Source organism: Zalophus californianus, chromosome 6, assembly GCF_009762305.2.
Source record: "Zalophus californianus isolate mZalCal1 chromosome 6, mZalCal1.pri.v2, whole genome shotgun sequence".
Lineage (NCBI taxonomy): Eukaryota > Metazoa > Chordata > Mammalia > Carnivora > Otariidae > Zalophus > Zalophus californianus.
Window position 1 is genome coordinate 61294876 of NC_045600.1, and position 19889 is coordinate 61314764.

At 38.3% G+C, this 19889-nt stretch overlaps 1 protein-coding gene across 2 annotated transcripts; it reads right to left on the bottom strand.

Moving 5' to 3' along the window:
• Nucleotides 1-391: 391 nt before the first annotated feature.
• FAM177A1 (family with sequence similarity 177 member A1) lies at nt 392-19573 on the bottom strand. 2 transcript variants are annotated; one of them, XM_027570791.1, is made up of 6 exons: nt 19414-19573; nt 19193-19316; nt 13048-13221; nt 5249-5315; nt 4085-4182; nt 392-2429 (listed from the first exon to the last, which is right to left on the bottom strand). In XM_027570791.1, exons 2-6 carry the CDS (start codon nt 19286-19288, stop codon nt 2223-2225), a joined length of 642 nt encoding a protein of 213 aa, XP_027426592.1. In that variant the 5' UTR covers nt 19289-19316; nt 19414-19573; the 3' UTR covers nt 392-2222. The 2 variants fall into 2 exon arrangements, with proteins under 2 accessions (XP_027426592.1, XP_027426593.1); XM_027570792.1 differs by having other exon boundaries at nt 19427-19572.
• Nucleotides 19574-19889: the final 316 nt, after the last annotated feature.

Sequence of the window (19889 nt, forward strand, 5' to 3'; positions counted from 1 at the left end):
TCATAGATTATAAAATTCCCATTCATTAGAATAGAGCCATTTCATTTCTGGGTTAGAAGTGTTTGGAGATGATGTTTCTTTTTATAGGATGTTTCAGTAAAAAATATTCAAGTTACTATTTCACTTTAATTAAAATTACTGGTATAAAAAAAAATCTATCTAGCTTTTATTAACTGGTACCAGGGTCACATTTTATAAAATTCCAACTCCATTTTGTTAAGGATATTTGTTAGAGGTTAATTCAGTGTAAAGGTTCTCAATTATACTGTTCTGTTTCGGTTTTTTATGAAAAGAAAGATTAGAAGAGGGTAAAGTATCATGAACTATGATCCAGGGGGAATAGTAATTATAAAAAGGGTCGAAAAGGAAGGAAAAGTAAGAGGCTTAAAAATAAGACAAAACCATTTAATTCATTTCTGGGAAATTTTATAGTTTGCATAAATAAAGTATAAAGATTTAAGGCACAGTGAATAACTATATAAACATTACAAACTGGCCACTGTTGGACAATTAGAGAAAGTAAAATTTAAGAAACAAAACTTTCATAATCTTCCTTCTACAATCAGAAAAGTTACTAGGTAAGCTTTCAGATCTAGTGCCTCTAGGGAGAAAAGATTCAGATCATCATTAGATATGCATGCCTTCCCTGGAAAACCCAATAAATATCTGAGTTGGAGGTCCTATCTCAAATGAAGTTAAAAACAAATTAGAGGGAAGAGGTCGGGCTAGCATGTTTTAGAGCTACTGGTAAACTATAATTTAGGGTGACATTAATTACATGATCTGAAGATTAATCCTTTAAGTACTAAATTAAAGAGTTTACAACCATGACCAAAAATTACCATCACATACCATGCATAACTACCATACCACAAATCCATGTAACTGAAGATTCCAAGTGAAAAATTATCTTTTCCAAATCCTTCAAATTTCATTTGAAGAACTTAGTGGCCAGATGTTCATACTGACAACAGATTTCCATAATAGCTCCACTGTACCTATGAGTTTCTTTGAAGCCATATTTTATATAAAAATATTTAAGATTGACAGTTTAATGCTGTTTAGAACAACGATTAATCTGTGAAAGCTCTTAAGTCTGTGAATAGGCTTTTAAGAGCAGCATTTCTGAAATACTCCATACATTCTTACCCACATTTAGTTATAAATCAAAATCACACAGATCTCTCATAAGATTATGAGCACATATTTATGAAAATTTTCAAAATTAGTTTCATATTATACTTCGGTAAGTGTTGCCAATAGCACAGTGGGCTCTAGAGAGCTGACCAAACCCGGGTTAAGTAAACTGTCCACTTTACTGTTGTTAACTTCAAAGAAGAGAATGACTGGTGACTTCCCTATGCTACTGTGGCACCTTGTACAATATTCAAAAGTAAGCCTCTGAAGGGTCAAGTCTTCATCTGTCCCTCACCCCACCCTCCTCCCTCCAATTACTTGGCCCACAGGAAACACTCAGGGTCTACTGAGTGACAAAACCAGGACCATGTGGATAATCACTAGATGTTACCACTTGAATACAAATACCTTAATAAATACATCCCATAACTAGTGTTTTTAATGTTATGTTCAAAGCTAGTTATTTGAGTAACTGCTGAAAAAGAATGTAAGATTAAGTAACCTGCATTAAAAAATGGAAACCCATCTTAGACTTGGTGTTATAAACTTAATCAGCTTTTCATAAAATATTCTAAAGGAAAAAAAAATCAAAGTGCTTTTGTCTTGCTCCTTTTATTACACACTCAGTGAACCATCCTTAGTATGAAATTAATGTAATGGTTAGATATATAAATGTAAGACAACATGAGAAGATCTAATAGGGGGAAATTCTCATTTTAATCTGAGATTAGGAAGATCAGCTCCAATTAGTCTTAGTAATTTAACTATTTTTTTCTTACAAACACCAATAACAGACAAGCTTGATAATTTAATGCTTAATTGGCAATTGGGGCTCTAGAATGTCCTTAATTTCTTTAAAGAACATTTTAAAACCAAAGCACTAATGTGACACACAGTAAAAGCATAGTACAAATATCAAATTTCAGATCTGGCTTTTGCTAGCTAGAGCCTAAGAATGAAGAAACATTTTTCCCTTTCCAGATAATAATTTAAAATATAAATAATTGTATTAAGTCCCACTGAATAAAGAATGTGAAAGTTCCTGGTATTATAAAAACCCTAGAGTTTGAAGTTTGATAGTCATTCTATGGTGGGACAGAGACTGGATTTTGTTTGCTTTCCATAATTACTTCACAGTCTCCCTCCATTTCAAAATTGAGATTCACAAATGAACTGGATACCACTGTTTCTGGTTGATCCCTCTGGACAATGGAATCAGCCTGCAGTTTATTCTGCTGGTATTGTCTTTCTGCTTCTTCAGGCATCCTGTTTTCTTCTTCTTCTTCTTCTTCCTAAAAAGAGGAAATAATCAAGAATGATATATATATATCAAGATGAAATATAAATGCCCAAAAGGAATAGTATTTATTTCCCACTTTCAACTGCCTGTGCCTCTTTTTTTTTTTTTTTGAACTAAAACATTAGTGTCATGTCTAATTCAGTTTGGTCTAATTAAGACAAGACATACCTCCTTGTCCCCTGTTCCCAAACTAAAATGGAAACTATCATATGACATTTTAAAGAAAGGGAAGTTATTTTTAAAGCATGGTACAGCACTGCTTAGATGAGTCCTGAATTAACTTTGACAAAGGCTGTATCTTTTCAGATCAATTCTAATCTAAATAAAAAATAGCTAAATACTGTATCACTTCAATTATAGGGTATCAGCCTATTCAGCTAAATGGGGTGTCTATTCACTAAATGGTATAACATGGTTATTGTTCCCCTAAGCAGCTAGTATACAGATAATTTCTAGTGCCAGAACTACTAAATTCATGGAGGAAGGGGCAATTGTACTGGTTCAATGCAGTATGGGTAGTTTGTAGTACAGACTTACAGTACAGGTTACAATAAGTAACCTGTCAAGAAGATTAATTTAGAGCTTGCTTGAGAGAAAACAAGAGAGACACTGAGGAGTCATTTACAATGGTCCAGATTAGGTAATGAGGCTCTAAACATGGCTGGAAGTGTTAAAAACACTCATCTGTTCAAAAACCGTTTTTGAAACCATGTAACAAATATAAAGTCAGCTGCTTTTTCCAGATTCGTGTCCAGCCACTCTCCCGTTGCACTCTGCTCTAGTGACAAAGCACCATTCCTGCCACTGTTCCAAATACACAACTTAGCCTCACGCCTCTACATTCTAGCTTTAGCTGAATTCCCCCTCCATTTGCTTGAAGAATAATAGAAGATTTTAATATTTATTTCATGCTCACCAATATACACTGGGTGCTGTTTTAAGCATTTTATATATCAACTCATTTAATCCTCAGAGCAACCCTGAACATAGATGCCACACTTTTCCTCATTATAAAGATGAAGAAACTGAGGCTTACAAAGGTTAAGTACCTTGCCCAAGGGTTGCAAAGTTAGAAGTGGCAGAGTCAGAATTTGAATTTGGACCCTTTGGTTCTTCAGCCTATGCTCTTAAGAGCTAAACTTTTCTCATTCCTTGAGGCTAATTTCACCCCGACCCTAAGACCTCACTACATTTGCAGACAAAATTGCCTCACCTCTTTGTGCCTTAACACCTGGCACTTACACATTTCTAGTACTTGTAATTTTCTGTGCTTCACTTCTCCTACTACAGTCTACAGGTTCTAAGTACAGAGACTGTCTTATTTCCTCATCTGAAAACTGGAATAATAATCCAAGGAGAGATGTATGAAGATTAAATAAGATAACATCTATAAGGCACCTCACATAACACCCAGCACAATGAAATCTAGCTTAGTCTCACATAAAGATCTCAGGGAAATTTCAATGTTAAAAAATAAGTATATAAATTAAAAGTATCTAAGTTGATTAATTAGTAACTCTAGAATGAAATGCCTACCGTAAGGGAGCTCTCTTTTGGGTGGCTAGAGAGGATATATATGCTCATGACACAACCCATGAAGTCCACAGTAAACCAAACTGAATCAAAAAATGTAAAAAGGAGACACACCTCCTTTTTCATCCGGTAATACTCATCAATGGCATATTGGTATTTTGGGGTGCTGATGCCCAAAACAGAGGCAATCTTCTCTCCAAGAAAGTCACACACTAAAGATACAAAAGTTAAATGGCAAAAAACAAAAACACACAAAAGTTAAATGGCTTATATAATTCCATAAACATTTCTTGAGCACCTTCTATGTGCAAAGCAATGTAAGAATACAAAAGATTATGAACACTCAATACCTCTCTTCTGTGTATCTTGAGGAAATCAAGGAAGAGGCTCCTTCTGGGTTCCCAACAACACTCTGCTCATACCTCCAATTATACATGTATCATCATGTATTATAATTATCTATTACATGTCTACTTTTCAAGAAAAACAGATACTCTTAGAAGGTTGGGCCATCATTAGGCTATGGGGGAGTAATGGCTTGCACTATAACATTCCCTGAGTGCCTGCCTCATGCCAGGCACTGTGAAAGGTTAGACTCAGAGAGGCTGATGAAGGATCCAAAATGTAATCCAGGTCTGAAAGTAAAGCTTTTCCTTACACCACACTGTCCAGTAATATTGAGTGCTCAGTAAATGTTTCTTGAATGAATTACTATTCAAGATTACCTCTAATAAAAAGCAAAAAATGATAGAAGCTATCAGGGAGTTAAAATTGGAAACAGAGGAAAGCTTTATAATTTAAAACCTATATTTAAAGTCAGCATGATTAAGTCCTAAGCTGATAATTCATTTCCTTCAAATCTGACTTCGTTATAGCTCAACTTAAGATATGAAATATTAATGAAATTAAAAATAAATTAATTATATAATACAGGCTCTAGAATAGTCAGAGTAAGAACAGTATCAGTAGGAAACCTTATAACAAAATAGCAAAATAGTTGCTAACAGAGAAGGTTCAAAAACATAAAAATTAATATAAAATAAATTAATAAAGCCATTTTTCAGTTCTTTAAAAAAAACCCACAATTTGAAACTGAAGAATGTTTTAAAGTGAAGTACAAGTTAGATTAATACCTTCCAATGCTAGCTAGCTGCTGAGAACAGAGTGATTAACTCCCTACTCTTTCTCCTTCACTTTGGAAACACCCCATTTGGTAAAGTTCTTGTTCTTGGAGCATATTATAGTAGTTATACAATACTCAAACAGAAAAAGTAATACCTGAAAGGGTTGATGTGGCAGCTCGAAGCATGTAAAACCATAAGTAGGGGCCCCAGGTGAGTTTTGTCTGCAACAAGAAGTCAGGTTAGCAATCTTCATACCTAAACCCATTCTGTATATTTAGGCCAGAATGAAGTAATCAAATATTTGGTTGGCACATAAAATATTGTATAGACAGTACTACAGACTACAATCCAATTAAACATTTAAAAGCTTTACAGACAGAATTCTACAAAGACATTTTATATTACCCATATAACTACCACCACCCTAAGCCCGTGGAATAACCGAAGAAAGTAGCAGCCACTAAAATGGAGTTGGTAAGTCAGAGTCTTATTTTTGAATTGACAATCTAGAGCCTCTGCTCCTGTCCTGCTGCTTTTTTTGTCTTCATTGTTCATAGGCACAACATCAGAGATAGAAAGCAGTAAATACAAAGGGACCTTAAGAAATCATACAGTACAACACACGTACAGTACAGTAAGGAAATTAACATTCAGAGAAAGTAAACAGGATAAGTAAGAGCACATCAAATGAACTTTCAATGACGGGAAAATAAGTGACCAGTAAGTGGCAATGTGAGCTCTTTCGTTTCTTTAAGGATTAAGAAGGGCCTAGGGGCACCTGTGTGACTCAGTCAGTTAAGTGTCTGCCTTCGGCTCAGGTCATGATCCCAGGGTCCTGGGATCGAGTCCCGCATCGGGCTCCCTGCTCGGCGGGGAGCCTGCTTCTCCCTCTCCATCTGCGGGGCTGCTTCTGCCTACTTGTGCTTGCTCTCTCTCTCTCTCTGACAAATAAATAAAATCTTAAAAAAAAAGGATTAAGAAGGACGTAGACCATACAACCCAAGACAAGCTCAGCGTATATTGAGTAAAGAAGGACCAATGGCAGAAGGCAATCTACACTGCACAATTCCATTGTTAATCTTGGTGCTGTCATTCCCATAGAACACTTCTGTGAAGCTTGCCAACACAGACAACAGTTTGCTTCTGTGGATGAAATCAGTAATATAAGCCTGCTTCATTGTACTAATATTTCTGTTTACCAAAAGAAAGTATAGTATAGAACAATCACTCAAATAACAATAATTATTATTGATATTATTTTAATACTGTTCCCAGGAAGGAGAAAAACAATGAAATTATACATAATCTTCTTAGCTAAGATATATATTCATGATTATAAGGTATTAAAACAGCAAACACAAGAATATCTATAAGTCTAGGTAGATGGGCTAAAGAGAAAAGGGGGAAACACAACAGTCTTCTCATGAAAAGCAGGTATGCAGATTTCTGTGATATTCTTGAAAAGACACAGAAGTGAGTTAGCTCTTTTATCTCTATTTACACAAGAATGAGTGTCCAAGCAAACAAATACATTCAACTAAAAAAATACTGTATATTTATGACTCAATCAAATATCTTCTATATTCAGAGCTGGAAGCATTTCTCTTATGTGGGGGTAAGGGTTATTTTAGGGACTCTGTTTAAGATGCTCTCATCTTAGTGTTCACCTTACAGTTTTTATAGTAAATGGGACAGTGCAGTAGTATAGGGAATGGAACCAGTCTCTATAACACATGATAACGACAGGGCCAAGAAACTACTAAGAAAAGGATTAAGCAGGTTTTTGAAGGAAAGCATATATTTCCCAGTGGACCAATTCTCCTGGGGTTGTTTCTAGAGGGAACAATTGCTAATATCCATGCAGTGACTAACTACCAAAGAGTCAAACCTGCTCCAGGGTTGAGGAATTAGATAAGGATCCCTGAAAAACGTCTATCACTATCACACACAATTACACAGAATGAATGTATGGGGCTCTTGTTTAGACACTGATCTTACTGAATCAAAAGGACAAATGACTCAAGAGCCTACACTGGAACCTTGCCACCACTGCCAGCATCACTACCACCACCATCACCCCAGGAATAAGAAAAATGGGCCAGATCTTGGTCTTCAAGACTTCCAGTTTATGGTGCAAACTCAAGCTGATTCATTTTTTTCTCCAAAAATATAAGTGTCCATCTCTTCCTGAATAATTGAGTATCCACCTCTTCCTTAATAAGAACTATTCAGATTTGCTATCTTTTTTTGTTTTTAAACATTTTTTAAAAGATTTTATTTATTTGTTTGACAGAGAGAGACACACCGAGAGAGGGAACACAAGCAGAGGGGGTGGGAGAGGGAGAAGCAGGCTTCCCGCTGAGCAGGGAGCCCGATGCGGGGCTCGATCCCAGGACCCTGGGATCATGACCTGAGCCGAAGGCAGACGCTTAATGACTGAGCCACCCAGACTCCCCAAACATCTTATTTTAGATTACAAAAGTAATGCTTATTTTTCATAGAACACTTAGAAAATGGAGCAAAGTATAAAGAAAATCTAAGTCACCCATTTTTCCACCACCTGTAGATAATTATCACTAATATTTTAGTATATTTTCCCAGTCTTTTCCTGAGCACATATGTTTGGGTTTTTTTTTTTTTTTTTTTTTTTTTTTTTTTTTTAAAGATTTTATTTATTTATTTGAGAGAGAGAGAATGAGAGATAGAGAGCACGAGAGGGAAGAGGGTCAGAGGGAGAAGCAGACTCCCTGCCGAGCAGGGAGCCCGATGCGGGACTCGATCCCGGGACTCCAGGACCATGACCTGAGCCGAAGGCAGTCGCTTAACCAACTGAGCCACCCAGGCGCCCATGTTTGGGTTTTTTTAAATATTTTATTTATTTATTCATGAGAGACAGAGAGAGAGACAGGCGGAGGCAGAGGGAGAGGCAGGCTCCCCACTGAGCAGGGAGCCCGATATGGGACTCAATCCCAGGACCCCAGGATCACGACCCGAGCCAAAGGCAGAGGCCCAACCATCTGAGCCACCCAGGCGCCCTGAGCACGTATGTTTTTACAACATTGTTGTGCACATTGTTGTGCTTTCTCTATCCTGCTGTTTTCCCCATTTACAATACTGGTATTTAACAAAAAGGACTGAAATCAGGACCTCAAAGAGATATTTCCACTCCCATCTTCACTGTAGCATTCTTCCTAATAGCCAAGAAGTAGAAACAGCCTAAATGTCCACTGATGAATGAATGGATAAAGAAAATGTGATAATATATATAATGGAAAATCAGTCTTAAAAAAAGGGAATCCTACCATATACAACAACATAGATGAATCTTGAAGACATTATGCTAGTAAAATAAGCCAGTCACAGAAAAACAAATACTGCATGACAGAACATCAATCAGCATTTCTGATCTTGCCCACAAGCCACCTATTCCTGAGCCTAAGTTTCAGGTGAGTGCAGCTGACAGGTGGGAGCTCCCTTCTTCTGTCAGCCCGTTTATGGAATGGAGGCTTTACCATGGGCACAGTGCCACTGAGAATCCCGGGGCACTGATAGCCTCTGTTCATGAGGCAGTGAAAAAAGCCAAAAAGATCTAAGGGTTCCCCACCTTCACCGAGCACTCAGCTCCTAAAGTAGGGCTGTCACTCAGGAATGCAACACTTGCCCTAGCTCCAACTTCAGAGCTCTGGCTAAGAGGTTTTGCCCAGAAAGAAAAGTAGGCAATAAAACAGATAGCTCCTAATCTCTTCCCAAATGAACTGACTTCATTTGCAACAGAGCTGGAAACGTCCAAGCCCAAAGGGTGCTCTTAAAATCCGTGGAGACTGTGGTGAGAGGTAATTGAGAGGAAGTTCTTAGATTCTATGAAGATGCAGGCTAAACTAAAGGCTGAGGTAGGGGCAGGGAGGGAGAAGGCAAGGGCAGTACCCAGAGTTGTTGCAATATATTGTCTAAAATGTACAAAAAATTAAGAGACATACAAAGAAACAGAAATATGCTCTATTCAGAGGGAGAAAAGCAGGAAATAGAATCTACCCATGAGTGACTAGATGTTGGACTTAACAGAAAAAAAGTCAAAGTAACTTTTATAAGTATGTTCAAAGAACGAAGGAAACCATAATTAAAGAAATGAAGGTATAACAATGTTGCATTGAATAAAGAATATCAATAAAGAGATAAAAAATATTAACAAGAGGGGCACCTGGGTGGCTCAGTCGATTAAGCATCCGACTGGATTCGGCTCAGGTTCATGAGACAGAGCCCCATGCTGTAGGGCTTCGCACTCAGCGGGGAGTCTGTTTCTCTCACTCTCTCTCCCTCTACCCCTACCCCCATGCTCTCCCTCTCTCCCTAAAATAAATAAATCTTAAAAAAAAAAATTAACAACAAGAACCAGATGGAAATTCTGGAGTTGAAAAGCACAATAACTGAAATGCAAAATTCAGTAGAAGGGGCTCAAAAGAACAAAAACCAACAGAAATGAAGGGAATAGACAACTCAACAGTAACAGTTGGAGACTTTGATACCCCATTGTCAATAACGAATAGGACAACTAGGCAGATCAACAAGGAAATAGAAGACTTGAAAAACACTATGAACCAACCAGACCTAACAGACATATACTGAACACAGGACCTAACAACAACAGAATCTACATTCTCCTCAAGTACAAACAGAACATTCTCAAAGACAGACCACATGCTAGGCCATAAAACAAACTTCAATAGATTTAAAAGGAGAGAAATAATACAAGGATATTCTCCAACCACATGGGGTGAAATTAGAAATCAAGAACAGGAGAATCTGGGTGGCTCAGTCAGTTAAATGTCCAACTCAGCTCAGGTCTTGATCTCAGGGTTGTGAGTTCAAGCCCCACATTGGGCTCCAAGCTGGGTATGCAGCCTACTTAAAGAAAAGAAAAGAAAAAGAAATCAAGAACATAAAATAAAATATGAAAACTTAACAAATATATGGGAAGTAAATAACATACTCTCAAATAACCAAGAGGTCAAAGAGAAAATACTTTGAGATGAATGAAAATGAAGGTGTAACATACAAATCTTAGGAGATGTAACTAAAACAGTTCTTAAAGGAAAATTCATAGCTAATTAATAAAGAAGAAAGGTAATCTAACTTTCCAACTCAAGACACTGGAAAAAACTGAGCAAACTAGACATAAAGCAAGCAGAAGGAAGGAAATAATAAAGACTAGTGTGAAAAGTAATGAAATGGAGAAAAACACAAGAGAGAAAATCACTGAAACCAAAAGCTGGTTCTTGGAAAAGATCAACAAAATTGATAAAACTTTTGCTAAACTAAACTGACCAAGAAAAAAGAAGGAAGACCCAAATAACTAGAATCAGAAATGAAAAAATAAAAAGGACTATAAAGGAATACTATGAACTGCATGACAACAGATTTGATAACTTATATGAAATAAACAAAACTACCAAAATGGACTTAAAAATAAGACAATTTAGGAATCAAAAAGCTATACACAACGAAAAGCCTAGGCAGCTTCACAGGTGAGATCTACCAAACATTTAAATAAGAATTAATACCAATTCTTCACAAACTCTTCCCAAAAAGTCAACCAACAAAAAATCCAAGAAGAAGGAACAGTTCCTAACTCATTTTATGAGGCCAGTAGTACTCTGGAACCAAAACCAGACAAAGACATCATAAGAAAATTATAGACCTGTATTTTTTATGAATATGGGTGCAAATATTCCCAATAATTACTAGCAAACTAAATCCATCAACATATAAAAAGAATTATATGCCATGATCAAGTGGGTTTTATCCTAGGAACGTAAGGCTAGTTTCACAGCCAAAAATCAATCAATGTCACCATTATCAACAGAATAAAGAACAAGGCAATTCCTCAAATGATTAAATATAGTTAGCATATGACCTGGCAATTCCACTCATAGGTACATAACCAAGAGAAATTAAAACCTGTATCCAAACGTTCACAGCAGTATTCATAGTAGCCAAAAGGTGGAAATAACCCAAATGTCCACGTACTGACAAATGTGGTATATCAAAAAAAGGAATGAAATTCTGACACACGCTATAACATGAACCTTGAAAACATGCTAAATGAAAGAAACCAGTTACAAAAGATCACCTGTTATATGATTTCATTCTATGAAATGTACATAATAGGGAAATCTATAGACAGAAAGTAGATTTTGATTATCAGGAGCTGGGGAGATGAAGGATAAGGAACGATAACTAAAGGGTACTGAGTTTCTTTCTAAGGTGATGCAAATGTACTAAAACTGACTGTGGTAATGGTTGTGCACATCTATGAATATACTAAAAGCCACATCACTGTAACTTTAAGTCAGTGAATTGTATGCTATGTGAACTGTATCTCAATAAAGCTTGTTAAAAAAGAGTAAATTTTTAGGCAAGTAGTAAGGATGCATTTTTTTCTACGCAATGCTTTTATTTTTGAAAGATTTTATTTATTATTTATTTGAGAGAGAGACAGAAAGCATGTGAGCAGGGGAGGAACAGAGAGAGAGGGACAAGCAGACTGCACACTGAGCGTGGAGCCCAATGCAGGGCTCAATCCCACAACCCAGAGATCATGATCTAAGCCCAAACCAAGAGTCAGTTGACTGAGCCATCCAGGTGCCGTATTATGCAATGCTTTTTTTATCACTTTCTATGTAATAGAGAGCAACTATTGAGACCATGACTTTTAAAAACATACAGAGAGATACAAATGTATACAGACAAGTAAGAATTAACCCCTTGAAAGTAATTTAAAAGAAAAATACTTATTCCAACAATTCTCCCAGTGCATGAAACACCTCTATATAATATTCTGCATGCATTTAGAAATGCCATCAGAGTATACTGCAAGGTCCTTTGAATATATTCCATAGTAGAGACTCTGGATCTAATATTTTTTTAATAACCAAAATCTATCAAAAGCCAAATCCAGAGGCGCCTGGGTGGCTCAGTCGTTAAGCGTCTGCCTTCGGCTCAGGTCATGATCCCAGGGTCCTGGGATCGAGCCCCACATCGGGATCCCCCCTCAGTGGGAAGCCTGCTTCTCCCTCTCCCACTCCCCCTGCTTGTGTTCCCTCTCTCGCTGTGTCTCTCTCTGTCAAATACATAAATAAAATCTTAAAAAAAAAAAAGCCAAATCTGATGAAATACTAGTAATAACATTTTTTAAATCAAATACACAATAATAATTCTCTATCCTGCTACCCTTCTTCATAGCACTTTACAGTCTGATAATTATAGTATGTGTTTATTCCCTGTCTGCCCACTAGCATACAAGAGCAAAAATTTATGTTGCCCATGGCTGTATCACCAGTGCCTAAAACAGTACCTACTAAGAAAGTCAGTAAATATGGATCAACAAAACTCTCCAAAGACTACTTAGAAGGACAACACTACTTTTTAAGAATGTACAGCTTGTCCTATAATTTTATAGTTACATCATGTATAATTTAGAAATTCTTAAATTTAGCTGATGAGGCACATAAAGTTAAGAACTGTGCACTCCTATCTTCCAATCGAAACTCGGGGCATTGATGTGGAAAAGAACTGACAAATCCTAAATTTTAGGTGGAAACTACTATGTCAGCATAGTCCTTAGTTCAAAGGGACTGGGATTCAAGCACTCTATGTAGTAAGATAAATCTTAAAGAAACCTACCACACTGACAAAGAACTCTGACACTCAAACTATTTCAGACTACCGAAATGCAGAAATATTTCCATCCATATTTGTAAAAATACTATTTTCTACCAAAATCATACTGCATATTTTTATAATCAAAATATAGTTGATTTAAACCTCAAAAGACCCCTTCCATTTGCTGTTTAAGAGGAAACAAATCAATTTAGAAAACTAGTGACAGTGCCTTCTTAGAGCAGTAGGCAGCGTGTGAGTCTCATAAAAAACTACTGACAAAAGCGTCAGACCTACCGGATCAACAGTAGGCAAAACATCTTTCTTCTCCGGGCCGTCGACTTCATCTTCATCTGTGCTGTATTCTTCCATTGTTTCACCACTTACAAAGTGGATGACTCTCCTCGGGACTTTCTTCTTCTTTCCTATGACTCCCAGTTCTACATTTTCAAAGCCTCTTTCACTATTCATCTAATGACAATAATAAGATAATGAGTTTCAAGGGAGATTAATTTTCTTTCATATGGCAAATTATTGGTTGCTTTATTTTAGGGAAAAAAGAAACATAAACCAATCCTTAATTTTTTTTTAAATTAAGACATCATACACACACAAGAGTATAAATAACATAAATGTAGAGTTTAATGAATAATAAAGCAAACATCTACATACTCTCTGCTGAGGGTAAAAAATAGAATTTAACCAAATAAACTTTTTTGAAGTCAGCAGCTAAGAAATCAAGCACTACACTTCAAAACATAGCAATTCCAATGTTATATAATACGCAAAGACAGTCTGGACATCAATTGTTTTAAAGAATAATGTTATTTACAGATTAATGTGTAATATCAAAGGAAAATCAGATAGATGGACCCTATACATATATTAGAGACATAAAATAAAATAACAGTTCTTGGCAGGGAACTCTCCTAAATCCTTGGATTTAGGCTTAGCTACATGTGGACAAAGCAAAACCCATTCAACTTAACTCTGCTTCTCACCTTTTCTCAAAACAGGAGTTCCAAATTAAAATGCCTTTTAAGGCCAAGCAGCACCGAAAGTGAGCAAAACTATATAGGGAAAGGTAGACCCTGTGGAGAAAGCATCCCCAACGAAGACACTTAAACTGAAAAAAATGTTTTAAAGCACTGTGCAATCCAAATAAAACTCATTTGTAGATCAAATCTGGAAAACAAGCCATAAGTGTTCTATTGCTGAGCTTTCACATTTCTTAGTCAATAATGCATAGGTGACAACAGAGTTTTCCTGACAGTAAAAGGATTTTACAAATTTTAGTACAATAGTCTATGGAATTCTAATTACATCCAAATTTCATTCCTAGGGAAATACTAATTTTACCTCAAATATTTACCCATGTTCCCAACTGAGAGTAAATGCATATTATGGGAGAGGACAAAGAGCTTCTCACTGTTATCTTGCCTCAAGTTTTAACTCCTAAGAAAGCCTTTATTTCATCTCCTTACTAGAATACTTCAAAAAAGCACAGTACAATTGTGAAGAAAAACCCAGCAGTGGTTACTCCTAGGGATAGGTACTGAGACAGGGGAGGAGGTACAGGTAAGGGAGTAGTCATGGGGGCCTGTTACTCTTTTTTGTATTTTGTTGTTTGGTTTGTTTTGTGATGAGACTATGTTCATGTATTACGTATATAATTTTAAAACTAAACCAAACAAAATGATACAGGACTACAGGACTGCCACGATTAAAGTCCACATTGGTGGGCTTCTCTAGGATGGTCCAGAGTTCAAAAATTTTGTCCTCTATAAGGATTCTTAACACTTGTGGATATGACCACACAATTTAAACCCATGAATGTTGTTCAACCAGTAAGAAAGAAAGTTCTCTGAACTGCAGTTGCAGAGATGGGATTCTACTGATAAAAATAGTGGACTAGGATTGCCCAGTTATGCAAATATAAGTAACTTCATTTTTGTCGTATTTCCTCTGAATCCTCTAAGTTCCTTCCTAGAAAATATATATGACTCTCTATTCTTCACTTCCCAAAGGTAAGTTTAGTCATTAGCCAGGATGTGAATCCAGGTATATCCAACCTAAAAAACACATGCATTGCTCCACGACACATGAAGACATCACTGACAGCAACTATAACTGCTGTATAGCAAACTGAGATCATGAAAACCTTGACAGCATGGGCTATCTATGTATTAACCTGAAAAAACAAAAGCCACAATTCTCCCTAGCCTGTCTTGAGAGTTCAAACAAATCCCAGCCCTTAACAACGGAAGACCAGCCCATTTATAATGTCCATAAACAAAATGAACAACGAACGGTCCACCACGGGGACACCTGGGTGGCTCAGTCGGTTAAGCGTCTGCCTTTGGCTCAGGTCATGATCCTGGGGTCCTGGGATCGAGCCCCGCATCGGGCTCCTTGCTCAGTGGGGAGTCTGCTTCTCCCTCTGCCTGCCCACTCCCCTTGCTTGTGCTCCCCACTCCATCTCTCTGACAAATAAATAAAATCTTTAAAATTAAAAAGAAAAAAATGACCCATCAAGTTCACCTCGTCCCTAAACATGGTGAGCCATTCCTGCTCCATCTCATTTTTCCCCTTAAAATAAGATTTGGTTTATGGTTGTTCTGACATCAACATTACCTTCTGAACCATTACTCAGGTCTGTGGATCCCTTTACAAGCAAGGGAAAGTCAGAGAAGTTGGGTTAGATCTCCAGTCGTCACACTACCTGAATGGATCTAATGCCAAAGCAACGGTTCCAGTCAGTGAATAGAGCTGAGACCTTTCAGGGTACATCACCATGACCTGTTCCACCACCATTAGAGCAGAAGCAGCTTCTCACTGGCTCAATTTTTCCTTCCTTAGACAAAAGCAAAGGAGAAGGGCTATCTCTCATTGGCTCAACTACTTTACCTTCCCTAGACAACTTTAATAAGTCAAAACATTCCAGCTGGATCATAACAGTATAAACTTAGCTACTATCTCCATTAACTCTCACTCTTGGCTATATTCTTTCCAAAAGATTTTTTTTTAAACCTACAAAGGTGAAGGCTGAAATATGATTATTTTTATCTTTTTTTTAAAAGATTTTCTTTATTTGTCAGAGAGAGAGAGAGAGCACAAGCAGGAGAAGCAGGAGAAGGAGAAGCAGACTCTCTGAGCAGGGAGCCCAGTGTGGGACTCAGTCCCAGAACCCTGGCATCACAACCTAAGCGGAAGGCAGATGCTTAACTGACCGAACCACCCAGGCATCCCTTGATTCATATTTTTCATTCCAATACCAAAGTTAGTTAAGTTTAAACAAAACTTTGAGTAATATTCTCTATACATAATATATAATTAAAAATGGATTTTCTTTGCTCTAATAACATTTCATATAAAGATTTTTATTAAGGAGACTTTTATTTAAGGGCTTTCGTTAAAAATTTTAATATTAATTTTTGATATAGTAAAACCCAAGTTTTAGGTTTATCTTCTTAAATGGGAGTAAGCAAACTTTTTCTTAAAAACAAAGGCCAGATGGTAAATAAGTCTAGACTTTGCAGGCCATCCAGCTTCTATCACAACTACTGAACTCTGTGAAAGCAGCCATGGACAACACATAATAATCAGGTATAGCTGTGTTCAAATAAAGCTTTATATAAACAGGTGGCTGGTGGGATCTGGCCCATAGGCTATACTTCTGTCAACACCTCATCTTAAGGAACCAAACTGGCAAGTAAAAAAATCTGTGAGAGACAATCGATGGCATGTGATTCTGACCTCTACTTTAGAGAATAAAAGAGGGGAAACAGAGAAGGGAGGTATTGATGGATAAAAACCAACCAGAAAATTAATTTGTTGAAAAATTTCCAACAATTATAAATGAAAGTTATTCTCTGAATTTTGCAAATGTTTCTTTTTTACAGATAAACAATAAACCTCTTAGTAAGAAAAATTTCACTGTCAATATTACAAATTCCATTTTAACAAATTCCAAAGATCTGAAAAAAAGAGGTTCCTAACACCAGAAAATTAATAGATGCATTGTCAATTCATTTTTTATCAAATTTTATGATTAACCATCAGACTGTAAATCTGTTTTATCTGGTTTCCTGGGGCCTGATTTTAATGGCAATCTTTTTATACACTTTCATAGCACCTAGAACTTCTTTAAAACATGCACTACACATCATGGATTTTATTCTGTATCACCTTTCCCAGCTAGTTAGCTAGCAACATAGAGGAGTAGGCACTCCACAGTGTGTATCCTTCACTGCTATATCCTGTAATCTATAGTTCCTAGTACATCATAAGTTCTTGGTAGCAGAAGTGCTACATAAATGAATGAGTAGTACTGAAATTTTAACTTCTTTAATAATACTGAGGCTCAGATTTTGGTTAAGAGTTTAGTCAGAGAACTTGCCTGATAAAATGTCACAACAGGTACTGTATGGCCTGGTTTAAGGTGAAATTCTAAACACAGAGCCAAGCTCCTATTTCTTACTCCTTTCCCTACACTGCACTTGGAATTTCTCGGTTCTGACAGACTGATGAAGGACAGCAGGCTCTCCTTCCATCCAAGTCCCCGCCTCACTGGCCTCTTTTCTCTTACTATACTCAAAAGCATAGATCTGGGGTTCCCAGAGATGTTTCTGCTTCAGGAATGTGAATGAGAGCAAAAAGGGAAAGTTAGAAAATAGTTTGTATAGTATGAATCCATTTGTGTTTAACACCAAAGAAGAGATTATATATGCACAGGAAATACCAGAATGATTACAACACAAACTTACTTTTGGTGAATGTGAGATACTGGCCATGGGAGTATTCCTATAACTTTCTACTTTCTGCTCAACAGCCTCCCTTACTATTTAGATATCTATTATTTTTTCAACCAAGAATATGAAAATAACATGACTATCACTAAACCAAAAGGAAAAACCTCTCTTCAAACAATACTTAGCTGGTAAATCAATACAGGTATGTTTACTTTGCTATTAGAGCGATTCCAAGCTTGATGCAGTTGTGAAAACAATTACAGTAACAGAAGGAAAAATTAAATGGAAAATACACCCAGGACCGTGGACTTAAAGGTCCAGTTCATCTGTACCTGTCAGCAACAGGTCTCAACTGAAAATGAATCTAATCAATCAGTGTTGCCCCTGAATTCCACTGAATTCCTTCTTGCTGGTTACTTTCCTCAAGTAGGAGAAAAACAAGAAATTCCATATAAAACTAGTATGTGGAAAAGTTTTTGTGCATGCAAACTACATCTTATACTACAAAAGCTATACTCACATTCAGGCACTATTTAGTTCCTTAGGAATCTGTCGTTTCGGGGAATGTCTTACTAATAACATTTTAGTAGTTAGTCTCAAAAATGAAGCTACTAAAAAGGCTTCATTTTCACTGAAGGTGGGAAGATTTCCACAGAGGAGCAACTCAGGTTTTTTATGGCCCAAACTGTATACTCCTGTGCTAGTTTCAGTTAAAGCAATTTCTTCATTAGTTTTACTTGGCCAAAGATTCTAAACTATTACTTTAGACTACCAAATCCAAAACAAAACAAGCCTCCAAACCTTACCTAACTCTCTAAACTTACCCTATCCAACACAGCAACCACTAGCCACATGTGGCTAATTGCTCCCATAAAATGAGAATAGTTCAAACCGAGATGTGCAGTAGGTGTAACACACACACAGGATTTCTAAGACTCGTACCAAAAAGAGAAATGTAAAATACATTGATTAACTAAAATACATGATTAACTTTCACATTAAGTTCTGAAGTTTTTTGTTAAATTAGATTCAATAAGATATTAATAACATACAATAAAACATGAAAATTTATTTTTATTTTTTTTAATATGGCTACTAGAAAACGTACAATTTACAATGTGGCTCCCATTAGGTTTCTGTTGGGCAGCTCCGAGCCTTGGTTACCTCGCGGGTGAAATGGGGATAACGCCCACATCATGCAGAAGTTATTAGGATTAAGTGAAATAAAGCCTGTAAACGCTCAGCACATAGTTGCTATTAGCCTACCAAAGGGCACAAGCCAAGTCAGGCGCTCACATACCGAGAGGCTGAAAAGTGTCTGAAGCCGCCGTCACCTGGCTTCCAATTACTCTAAGGACAGCCTTGCGGGGACACGCCTTCCTTCTCTCGCTCGCAGACCCGAAGCTGGAGCAGCACCCCCGCAAGCCCCACGGTCTGCGGCGCGGCCAGCGGAGGGGTTGCTGAGGGCCGCCCGGCTGTGGGGAGGCGTCCGCCCCTTCCCCCAAGCCGGTGTCTTTGGGCAGAGGTGGGGCTACCGTGAGAAAGAGCCCCGAAACTCATCTCCGGCTGGCGGCCTGCTCGGGGGAAGGCCGGGCAGGCCGAAAGGGCAGCCGGCGGACGAGACAGACACGAGACGGGGCTCTCCTGGCCCCCGCCTCCGCGCCGCCGCCTCCCTCGGCGGCCGCACTTACCTGTCGAGCCGATTCCCTGAACGTCGCGGCGGCCGCAGCTCCCGAGGCTGCAACTGCTTCTCCTCCTTCCGCACGGCTCCCAGGCTCTGGGTCCATCGTCGTCGCCGCCACAGGGCTGCTGGCGCTAGCAAGATAGAACGTAATGGCCGATCAGCCCATTTCTCTCCTCCGCCTCCCCACCCAGGCGCCGACCGAGCCGGGCGTCACCAAGCGGGACTCACCGGCAGCGCCCACCTTGCGCCGCGCCCGGCCACGCCACGGCAGGAGGAGCGGGGCTGCCCTGATGGGTGGGACCGGCCTGAGGGGCGGGGCCGGCTGGCGCCTCGCCCCCCAACTCCGGCTCCTCTGACCGCTGCCTGGGAGGCGCAAAGACTGGCTCGCGTGGGGCGGAGCGAGGCGAGCCGCCTGCGGCACCGCTTCCGGCCCAGCCCACGTCCGCAGCTCTCGGAGCCGCCGCCTGGCACCGCCGGTGACGTCATGCCTCGTACCTGCACCTGGCAGTTGGCTTCGGGTTTTGGGTGCAGCCAGCTACCAGCTGCGTTTTGGGCAGTCACTCTCCCAGACCTTGGTTTCTGCACTTACAAAATGAAACAGCCTCGTAGTGTGCTTCAAAGTCTTGTGAAAATATATTTTAAAAGATGTAAGGCTCTGCTCCATATTCCATTACTAACATGGATGACAGTCTAGCCAAAAATAC